Source organism: Crinia signifera, chromosome 7 (genome assembly GCF_055691185.1).
Source record: "Crinia signifera chromosome 7, ASM5569118v1, whole genome shotgun sequence".
In the NCBI taxonomy this organism is placed as follows: domain Eukaryota; kingdom Metazoa; phylum Chordata; class Amphibia; order Anura; family Myobatrachidae; genus Crinia; species Crinia signifera.
In genome coordinates this window covers 32,273,273-32,284,837 of record NC_139223.1, presented here as the reverse complement: position 1 = coordinate 32,284,837, position 11,565 = coordinate 32,273,273, and the positions used below count along the sequence as shown (strand labels likewise).

Genomic DNA, 11,565 nt, shown 5'->3' with positions numbered 1-11,565 from the left:
GAAAGTCCTGGTCATGTGACTGGGGGACTTTGGCTCAGTCAGTGGGCCTGGCAATAGGGGAATCCCCAGGGAGGCCTCTGCAGTGTCCTCTCATTGCATTTCTATTCCTTCCTAGGTGGCAGGAAAGCTGTAGTGCCTGTTATGTGACTGATACTACATACACACTTCCAAATGTCCTTCCCTGCAGAGAAGCGCTGACATTTCAGTATAGTTGTGTTTCCATTAATTAAAAGAGCATTTGTTACATGCCTGCATTAAGGGTCCCATTTATCAAGAACTGCATGTGTAGCACAGTACCAGAATTGCGTTACATTGTACCAGAAGTCCCATATTGCATCATTGAAGCACCTGGTTTTCAGAGCCTGCCCCTACAATGTTCTTGGAGTTCTGCCAGGACCCTTATGGGGACCCGCTGGTCATGTATACGTAGCTGACATTGCAGGAGAGCAGGGGTTCTCAAATAGTTTTTGCTGTGGGTCTCTGTTGGACAACAAAAATTATTGTAGGATCCCATGTGTGGTCAGCAGACTGAACATGCAAAGTAACATTGCAGAGGCACAAAACGAGGGAAGGGAATGCTAATGCAACAGGGTGGCAGTGGGTAATGGCGGGTAGAAGGGGGTGGCAGTGGGTAATGGAGGGTGGAAGAGGGATGCAGTGGGTGTGTTTACTTATTGAGTTTTCCCCATGCTCCCCCCTCTACACACACATACCACTGTGCTCCGTTTACACCCGGGATATTCGGCTATTGAGCATATCGTCTTGTGTGTATGGGGCTTAAGGCTCAGTGATCGCAACACTGACCTGGATTTCAGGATTCGCTCTCCGTGAAGTGTTTAACTTGCACAATGACCTAATCAAGGGTGCTTTGGGCGAGATCTATGCAATAGCCTCCAGCCTAACATTGAGGTCCTCTAAGAACTTTTCCTATTGCACTCTGAATGGAACATTGGGTGAGATCTACCGAAGCTTCTTAAAGGGAAAAGTGTAGCAACCAATCAAATTGCAGCTATCCTTTAGCTAGTACGTTCTTGAAGATAATTGGTAGAATCTGATCTGTTAAATGTCTTCCATTTAAGTTTTGATAAATCTCCCAACTGTGCATTATGGGTGGAATACGGTTTGACATGGTGTGCCAAGATGCCAGGCTACATGCCTATTAGTAGTAATAATAGTGGCAACATCGCAGGCTTTTCAACCACACCTTTATGGGAGGCAGGGGAATCACATGTCGTCTGGTACAAAGGAATAACAATACCCTAACACCCATCTTGCTTTTGTTCTCACACAGGCCCCCCTACCATCACCGCAGCAATGGCCAGGCCGATGGGCCGAGATTCTGGCCTGAAGGAAAAGGTGAAAATGCTGCTGGGTTTTGGCCCCGCACGGGGAAGAGCCAAGCCTTCGGAATGGAGGCAGCCGGCATATATCATCACTGCTGATTTATTAAAGGTAAGTCTGTAGTCGACTGTGTGCAGTATTTTAATTGGATAATACCGGCCGCCTGTTCAGCTTCTCACATTGCAGATACACAAAAAGAAATGATTCATTTTCACACACGTGCAGGGTCTTTGTGTCCTGATTTTCCCTTTTCTGCCAAAAATAGTCTCCATCACATGGCTGGCTTCCCAAACTTCGATCTGCTGACACACACAGATAAGGATATGTTGTGCTAGGTTTGTAGGGATGCTGGCTTATTTGGCAGACAAAGAACATATAGGTTGTAGTACATAACTAATAAAACAATTAGAAATGATGGGAGCTCTGCACAGGGGTCTGTATCTGTACAGTCATGTAAGGACATGTTATCTCCTGTTTCCTGCTGGACATGATGACTGTGTAAGCAGTCAGTGCTGTATCATTCTTGTCCCTGAATTGCCATGTTATATAAAACTACAGGAAGATGGAATACAGCTATGCATGCTGATAGCCTTTCTTTCAGACATTCTGATTTGTTCTGTGGGTGCTCTTTGCCAGCATTAGTCCTCTGCCTTGGTACAGCATCCAGAAATGGCAGAGCACAAACCCATGGGAATTGGAACTGCCTCCGTCCTCTACCTAGGACTGTTACAGTGAAATGGAAATCACCACCTATGATGTATTCTTCCAACCTCGATTCTCTAAAGCCCCACACTTAACAAGTCCCCGACGATGGTGGCGGGGCACCGGCATCGGAAAGCGCATACACTCTTGCCGGGGATGTCATGGAGTGATGGTCATGCTGTGGCTGCAGCATGACCGCCGTCAACGAGGACTCCATCATCCGGACAAGGGAAGGTGTCGTAAACAGCGCGTGGGTGTGCGCATTGTTAAGGACATGGAGTGTACACACTAGGCGATATTTACAATATTACAAATATACAAATAAATACAAATAAGTTTGTATGGGGCTTTAATTAAACTACCACCATTCCAATTCCCAACAGTCGGAATCCCAGGCTGTTTTCATTTCTCTTGACTGTTAGTATTCACAGGCGAATGTCGGGAAGTACAAGGATTGGTGAAAAACAGAGACGTGAATTCGACAATCCGCGTCCGTTTCCGACAAAACAGACCCGACTTGTTTGAAAGTCGCATCTGTTTTGTCCGAAAATGCCTTCAATGCTGACAGAAAGGGCAACATTGAATAGGCGAAGCCCACTGTTTCCGCCGAAGGAAATGGCGGGCGGGACTGAATACCGCCCATTGTTTAATAGAAGAGATAAGAAAACTTTGAGGCCATAAGACCCTTCCTTTACACCCCCATTATTGGGAACAGCCACTGCAGAGTTATGGGGTGTGGATTATTAGGTTGCCAGTCAATAGGTTGACCACTATTGGTCAATAGGCAAAAGGTCAACACAAGCACAAGGGGGTGACTTGTAAATGGTTGACCACTATTGGTCGATAGGCAATAGGTCGACACATGAAAAAGGTCAACACAAGCAAAAGAGAGAAACGTGTAAATGGAAGGGAGAGGTCGACGCAAGTTTTGCATGGTTTTGGTGGCTATGTTGACATACATCGACATGGACGCCGTAGTAGAGTCCCGACACACTATTATATTGTCCCTGTATTCCCAATGTCATGACAAACTCGTTTTGACCTTTCCTGTTACGGCAGTTGACATGTCAAGATTTGGCCTGTCTACTACTTGTCAAAGTTGACTTTTTATGTGTTGACATATTTCCAGTTGGCCAATAGTGGTCAATGTATTGGCTACTGACTTAGGCACTGTCAACCAATCGACCGGATACCGGATTAGGGTCTTCTACGGTTAGGGAGTTTTGACCGTCTGCGAGCTGCGTTTGAAGAGGAAGAACCATCCTGAGCCACTGCGTTTTGCTGAATTTCAGTGGGTGCGTCCCTGGAGCGTCGCAGCGGGTCATAGTTAAGGTGGGTTTCAGGGTGACCGTGACTGAGTTAGAGCAGAAGACGGGCATCTCATTGGGTCACATCCGTTTGATACGCCACGGAAAAGCTTGGCCTGAGCAAGGTTTCTGCACAGTGGCTGCCCTATTCCCTTACTCGAGAGCAGGAGGAGGCTCGGGGGACTTGGGGCCCAATTCAGGTCTGCTCGCTAGGTTGCGTGTCTTCGATGCCTAGCGAGGAGGTAAACACCAATCAGCGGAACGCACGTCTACCCCGTCTTCCGAATCCCGGTGCTATGCTGCAAGCGGATGTGTACGCTTACTGATCTGCTCGCATGCGCCTGCACGAAGGGAAAATCTGCAAAGGGAGGAAACCTCATTCAATTACGGTTATGTGCGACTATGCGCATGCGTACACGCCCACCCCTACCATTGGAGTCGCGGCCGAATTCAGACCTGTACGAACAGGAGGTGTGCTGCCACAGAAGTTCCCACATGAGTGCAGCATGGCCAAGGCGATAGTAGGGTTTTTTATGGCCAAGACTGTTCTAATCGTGCAGCAGCGCATAGGCACTGGGCAATGGTACACCAACCAATGCCCGAGAGTGTTGGAAGCCATGAGCAAGAACTCATGCTCGTGGCGGCCTTCTCTATCACTTGCCCTCAAGTCCCGGAAAATTATGGATTTTGTGGGTCAAGGACATATCCAGGAGTTTGGTCACCCCAGTCAGACGGACGGTTCTGTTTCTTTTATTTCATACTGTGGTGAATCTTGGTTAGTTTCACCAAAGAACACTGTTTTTCTCTGGTCACAACTGTCCTGTAAAGGGTTAAGGAGCCGTCCAGCCTCAGAGAGAGCATGCTCTGCAGTCAGGTAACAGAACCTGGTTCACTGCAAAGCCAGGAATGGGTCTCTGAGGTGTGTCTCTGGGGGAGAGATGGGTAGGCTCTCAGGCACATGGCTCCGGTCGAGGTTTTTAGAGGTGCACAGCCACAGGTGGGAATTACAGTAGAAGGGATAAATCTTACTATTGGTTGCTGCTCAGGGCGCTAATGCCTGATAGGGGCCAGTAAGTAGGAATACGTATTGTAGTACCAGGGACTTGGACTGCCAGTGCCCGGAAATACCGCACGCAAGGAGTGCTGCATGGACAAGTATCTTTATATGATTGTTTATATGAAGCCTTGTTTGCTGTGAGTGGATTGTAGGTCATTAAATACGTGCACAAATACCAATAACTGCCTGCTGTGTCCTGTCTGCTTTTGAATGTTTAGAATGACATGTTTGAGGTACATTTGCCTTTTTTTTACTATCCTGTATTTTATCGTTCTCATTGACAGGAGCTGGGTCCAGAAAGTGCACTGAGCATTCGTATAAAAGCTATGAATCAGATCTGTGAGCTGGCGAAAACCAAGAAGTTTGAGGATGTAAGTGCGACTTTTCATATGGCGGTCATTATACAGTAGCCGGGAGAGCCTGCATTGTGATTGTGTGTGATTGTGTGTGTGTGTGTGTGTGTTAGGCTTACCATACCATGGGCCAGATGTATCAAGCAATAAGAAATATAATATGGAGAGTGATAAATAACCAGCCAATCAGCTCCTCTCTGCCATATTACAGGGTGGGTTTGAAAATTGACAGGTTGCTGATTGGCCGGCTGTTTATCACTCTCCAATTTATCACTTTTTGAAGCTTGATACATCTGGCCCTATCTCTTTACACCAGGACACGTGGATTACACAGGTTCAGTGGCTTTATAAAACCAAGGAAAATGCAGGCTTGAAGTCTCCCAGCCTCAGAACCTGTGTAAATCATTAGTGTCCTTGTTTAAAGTGATAGTATGGTAAGCCTATGTATAACCTGTCTAAAGGCCCCCATACACTACGCGATTTGGGCCCAATTTCATGCGATTCTGGAGGGTCGGGTGAAATAGGCCCAATTTGCGTAGTGTATGACATCCGATCTGATCCGATGCCCGGTCCCGTGTGCATCAGATCCGATCCGGAGGTCAGACAGTCTGCACATAAGATAAATCTTATGTGCAGCCATCAGTGCGGCGGGGAGCGAGGTCCGGGGGAGTGGGGCCCTGGTGCGGAGAGCAGGGACCTGAGAGCAGGGTCCGGGGTAGCAGCAGGTGGGGACCGGAGAGCAGGGTCCGGGGTAGCGGCAGGTGGGGACCGGAGAGCAGGGTCCGGGGTAGCGGCAGGTGGGGACCGGAGAGCAGGGTCCGGGGTAGTGGCAGGCAGGGACCGGGGAGCAGGGTCCGGGGTAGCGGCAGGTGGGGACGAAATAGAAAAAATCCTGTTCTAAAGACTGGGCGACCACTGGTTGGCTGTGAGTGGCCTCCCAATCTTTTGAGGATTTTTTTTCTATTCTCTTGCTGCTACCCCGGACCCTGCTCTCCTGCTTCCACCCTGCCTGCAGCTTCCTGTCACTCACCCTGCGCATGGCAAGCAATAAAAAAAATGAAAAAAATAGCAGGATTTTATTGCAGGATGGCCACGCTGTGAGCCATCCACATGGGCAGTCTATCAGTAATCACCCGGCCTGCTAAATCACAGCTGCGTGATCAGGTCAGAATAACCCCCCCCCCCCCCCCCCCAGGTCTGTAATGGTGACAATTGGACAAACTGTCTTATGCCTTTTATCCGGTTTGCGGTCCTGTCACTGCCATGCCTCGCCTTTATTGCCATGGTCTGCTTGCCTTCATCTGTCTTTATTATGAGCACCTGTGCAGCAGTTTCCCTTTCTCTAGGGTCAGTGTGATAATGCTGCGGGGCTGTAATAGGACTTAGCTGTGTAGCAGATCACCGGCATTCCGCGCCGGTCCCCGTTCTGCTCATGAGCTGCTGTCGGTTACTGTCGCTCACCTTGGTTTCTGCTGTCTTCCTGTCCAATCACAGCATGCCGTGGAAGCTATATGGATCTCCGTCTCTGATCTCCTAGAGACCAATCAGCCAGCGGAGGGCAGGCTTAACGTGCTGAATCTGTTGAAGAATCTGATCATAGGACAGGTATTCTCCCAGCAATGTGGCCCTAGAAATAATGTGACTTGTGATATGTGTAATGGTGTGATGCGGATCCGCTGATCTCATCCTAGTGGGTACGTTGCCTGTGTTGCCTAATTCGGTATCCGCTCTTGGATGCTGTGGCCAATCTGCCTGGGTGTGGGCAGCTTAAGCGCTAGGTTGTATGAATTCCTATCGATAAAGGATGCTCTGTGTGTTTCCTATAGGGGGAGCGGCTTGGCATTCTCCGCGCTCACTTTTTCCACGTCATAAAGGATTATCCCAGCAACGAGGACATTATGGAGAGACTGGAGGTCTTTAAATCACTTACAGACAATGGCCGCGACATCACTTACCTTGAGGAGGAGTTGGGTAGGTGTGAAGGGGTCGGCTGTGGTTGTCTGTCTGCACGGGTTTCCTTACAGTTAATCTGCGCTTATGGTATACGTGAGGAGGGGAATGGGGGCAGCAGGAGGCCACAGACTGAAAGTTATATAGTGGGAGGAGCAGGATCCCCAGCAGCACAGTGTGTATAAGAAGGTGATGGATGTGTCAGGGAGGACAGGGCTGCATGAGAAATGGGCAGTGACATGATGTGAGGAGGGGAATGGAGGCAGCAGGAAGCCACAGACTGAGAGTTTTATATAATGGGAGGAGCAGGGTCCCCAGCAGCACAGAATATATCAGGAGATGGGTGATGTGTCAGTGAGGACAGGGCTGCATGTGACAGGGGCAGTGACATGATGTGAGGAGGGGAATGGAGGCAGCAGGAAGCCACAGACTGAGAGTTTTATATAGTGGGAGGAGCAGGGTCCCCAGCAGCACAGAATATATCCGGAGATGAGTGATGTGTCAGTGAGGACAGGGCTGCATGTGACAGGGGCAGTGACATGATGTGAGGAGGGGAACGGATACAACAGGAGGCCACAGACGGAGCATTATATAGTGGGAGGAGCAGGGTCTCAGCAGCACAGAGTATATCAGGAGATAAGTAATGTGTCTTTGATGACAGGGCTGCATGTGACAGGGGCAGTGACATGATGTGAGGAGAATGGAGGCAGCAGGAAGCCACTGACAGAGTTATAAGGTAGAAGGAGAAGGTTCACACAGCAGCGCAGAGTATATCAGGAGAAGAGTGATATTTTATTGAGGACAGGACTAGTGACGTGTAACCAGTAGGATGAATGTAGTGGTGTGAGACAGGTGTCCTATGACAGAAGTGACACGCTCAAGCAGGAACCTATCCTGTATTGGGTACAGGTTTGGTGACATGACCCTAACTGAAGATCTTCACTGAATTAGTTTGTAATCTCCTATACAACACGTCTAACTATCATTGTAGCGGAGTTCGTCCTACAGTGGATGGAGGTCGGCCTGTGTCCGGATTTCCTGCTGGTTCTGGTGAATCTGGTGAAGTTTCACAGCTGTTACCTAGAACGATACATTGCTCCTATGGTGCAGTGAGTATTTTCGAATGCACTGTATGTCTGCTTTACGCTGGTTTATTTAACCCTTTGAGTGCCAAGGTCTGAGATGTCTAAAATACCCGTAAAAAAAAAAATGCCAGCGTCGCTCACATTTGTTATATAAATTCAAATAAAAAATGTTGCATAAAAAAAGAAAAAAAAAGATATTTCCTACATATGGTAAACGTTACAGGTCATGATGATCAATACCAAAGTTTGCGTGGGAATTTTCACATCTCTTTTGACAAATTCACTCGGCACTCAAAGGGAGAGCATGCAAAGCCTCTGTTTGATATCCCTATATAGCAAAGGGTGCGTATACTAGGCACCAATACTAACTGATGTAGGTTTATCACTAACTATGACCAGAATGGTGGGAGAGCGGTTCCTCTTTACTTGCCCCAGCACAGATTGTAGTGACAGAACTGTAGACATGCACTTCCGACAGTTGGTGTATGTATACATGCAGGCAAGACCAGTGACATCACAGCTGCTTAACTGACTGCAATCTTTCCAGTTTGGCGTGTATCCTATTCCTTCAGGACACGATGCTTAACATGTGATGTAATGGGAGCAGCAGTGGAATCTCTGGATTGAACTGAATTGTTTAGATTGCGTACATGTTTTTTATTTTACTTACATTTTTCTAACCTTGGGGATGTAGCGATCTGTGTCTTAATGTTTTTGTTTTTTTTTCCCCTTACTCTTTATCTGCCAGTATGATTTGTCTGCTATGTAATCGGACCACCTCTTTCTATGACATTGAGGTTAGTCACCTTTTTTTTAATTCTGATTAAAGGGGTCGGTGTGGGTCAGCACTTGCATATTTTTTGTATATTCCCAAGTAATAAATATTATGTTGATTATTGTGCCCCGGTGAATCTCCCCTCTGCTCTATCCTCTCGCGTGCCGCAGCAGCTGGAGAAATCATGGCTACTGAACATCGAATGATTTCTCCCGCCTTCGCAAATATGTCAGTCTCCACTGACTTATATTTGCAGCCACCGGGCGGGCGGCAGACGTCATGTGACCTCAGCCACCTGCAGGCAGTGGCCTGCTCACGTAACCATGGGAATGCCCAGCGGTTTCACGTGGACGCCCATGACATGGTGGGCGTTCCCATATCCCAATGCTGCCACCACCCCTCTCCCTCCTCCCGCTGCAAACGGCCTGGCGACGGCGTAAATCGCAAAGGCCGTTTGAGTTGTGGGTTTGTGCATGCGCAAATCCCGACCATCCGGGCAGAGGTCGAATTCGGTTCATGTCTAGTTCCTCTGTGATCGACAAGTCTGCTATAAACAACAACCCTTAATACAGAGGTTGCTAAATTCCGCTTTACTGCTGGTATTCTCAAGATAAATCCCTTTTATTTTGTACAGTTTTCTTCTTTTGTACAGATGTGTCCTCATACACCTAGCATCTATACGCCATACAGCGCGACAATTTCCCCAAGATGTGTAGGTCTGCTGCTTTACATTCGGCAACTTATCGTCATGACCGACGCCACTAGCCACCAGGCGGTTTTCTAGCGACACCGCGCTGTGACTTTATCCGCACAGGAATTTGTTTTTAATGGCGAGCACAGCGGGACAGAAATCCGGTAGCACTGCTTCGTAGCACTAACTGCGCAGGTTCAGACTCTGTCCCACATGGATGTACAATGGTCGCACATCAGTTGCTTTGTACAAATGAGTCCCACCGACCTGACAGGCTGTTTGGCGCAACTGAAGCTACAATGTATGAGGACACATCTATTTATTTTTTTAACTTGGAATGGGAAATATAAAGGCTCCAACAAAGCAAGATCATACGGGCCAGAATTAATGCAAGTACGACGGCCGTGCAAGATGCCAGTAGACCTTGGAGGTTTTTTTAAAAGTAAAATTGTATAATATGGAGGCGCTGAGGTCACACTTTGCTTTTTGTAGGTCTCGCTGAAGGTCCTGGACGCGGTGGTTTGCTACAACTGTCTCCCCTCCGAGAGCATTCCTACCTTTGTCATTACGCTGTGCCGCACAATCAACGTGAAGGAGCTTTGTGAGCCCTGCTGGAAGGTGAGACATGTCCTGCGTATAATGTCCACTGGGTGGACTCTATCCTTAAGCGTCAGATATATTATTGCATAGGATGCAGTTACTGTGAACGCCACACAGAGGCTTAATGCTTTGCCTTAGTCCGCACACAGCTAATTTACCTTTGCATCAGAGCAAACTTGGCTGTGAAGGCCAATTTGCTGCACTTGCCCACGAACACCTGGGAGAAGCTTTTTTTATTTTTATTTTTTTAATATATAAATAATTGCCTCTTATAGGTTGGCTGTGATGGATTGCATTGGAGTGCCACACCCATCACTGTGGCCACACCAATCATTTCTAACACAGTTGATAACTAGTTTGGTGTCTGTCACAAGAGGTGGACACACATTTTAGGTGGAGAGAGCAAAAAAGGTGTTGTCTCTGGGTAACTTGTTAGGCAAATGAAGGAGATGGCTGACAATGAGCCGTTGAGCATGACACTGTCCCATAGATCAGTGCTGTATAATCCCAGACCTTGGGACAAACTAAGCATGTTTTCTAGGTCTCCTCACATGACCGCAAGTGAACCACAAGTGTATCGTTAAAGGGGCAGTCTGTACTGGCTACGCCTGTGCATCGGCAAGGAGACGGAAAACCTGCCCTGCTAGAGTGTCCTGAGGACTGGATGCCCTGATGTAGATCTTACAAGTCCTTCGAAATTCTCTTTCGGAAGCCAATCTATGATCAGACACTGGCTTGTATTTGTAGAAGTCGGTTCCGTGTTTGGATTTGGGAATGGGGACTTTGGTCCATTCTTGAGAATTCTGTTCCGTGGTATTTGGCTTTTTGGCTGCAGAATTCCATTCATTAGGTGGGAATGGTGCTTAAGTGGTGTTGGTTCTATCCCAAACACACCACGCTGTAGAAGGGGCGAGATGTTGTAAAACCTATGTTCCTCATGGGTGTGGTGTATTAGATCTACATAAAATAGATAGGTCAACCCCACACGGTCCACAGGCTCAAAACGTTGACTAAGGCCGTCCAGTACAAAAGGTCAAAGGGGTTAAAAGGTCAACCTGAAAAGTGTTGGTATTTTTTTTTTGTGTTGACCAAACTTTTTTTGTTGGAGGTTTTACCTAGATTTGTCCATTTCAGACGGATTATGATTGGTGATCCTCGCCACGCTTTGGATACTATTATAAATCATAGTTAACATGGATTGTGAATGAAGCAAAAGTTCAAAAACAAAACCTTGTTGCTGTTTTGCTAATGTTGCCCACATGTGGTTGACCTATGGACTTTCTGACCAGTCACGGTCTGTATATTTGACTGGAACCCATTCCGCACAGCACCTAGTGTACACGGAACGTGGTCTTGTATCCCTGGCACATGTCGCTTTGGCAGGGCTGCTTTTTTCTCTCTAGAGAAGTAGGGTGCTATAGTGATGACCTGGCATGCAGTGTTAGTTATCGGCATAGCCTCCGTACGGCTCTTTATGGTGCAGTCATTCCATGAGGTCATTCTTGTCCCTTTGCCTCTATTTATAGAACTGTAATTGAATTACGTTTATGTTCTGTGTACTGACCGGAATAAATGTGTTTTCTCTTTAGCTAATGCGAAATCTCCTGGGAACTCATCTTGGCCACAGCGCGATTTATACTATGAGCCGAATCATGGAGGACAAGTGAGTGTTTGTAGCCCTGTTACGTCTGTCCTAGACCGACC

The 11,565-nt window shown here is 47.5% G+C and overlaps 1 protein-coding gene across 5 annotated transcripts in view; it reads left to right on the top strand.

The window, feature by feature from the left end:
- Nucleotides 1-11,565, top strand: part of TSC2 (TSC complex subunit 2) — a 56,079-nt gene that overhangs the window by 434 nt on the left and 44,080 nt on the right. For all 5 annotated transcript variants that reach the window (XM_083152764.1, XM_083152767.1, XM_083152765.1 and 2 more), the window contains exons 2-9: nucleotides 1,292-1,452; nucleotides 4,692-4,778; nucleotides 6,255-6,365; nucleotides 6,587-6,731; nucleotides 7,702-7,819; nucleotides 8,544-8,592; nucleotides 9,754-9,879; nucleotides 11,451-11,524. In XM_083152764.1, the coding sequence (XP_083008890.1) occupies nucleotides 1,315-1,452; nucleotides 4,692-4,778; nucleotides 6,255-6,365; nucleotides 6,587-6,731; nucleotides 7,702-7,819; nucleotides 8,544-8,592; nucleotides 9,754-9,879; nucleotides 11,451-11,524 (848 nt within the window). In that variant the 5' untranslated portion in view covers nucleotides 1,292-1,314. The remainder of the gene's footprint in view (nucleotides 1-1,291; nucleotides 1,453-4,691; nucleotides 4,779-6,254; nucleotides 6,366-6,586; nucleotides 6,732-7,701; nucleotides 7,820-8,543; nucleotides 8,593-9,753; nucleotides 9,880-11,450; nucleotides 11,525-11,565) is intronic.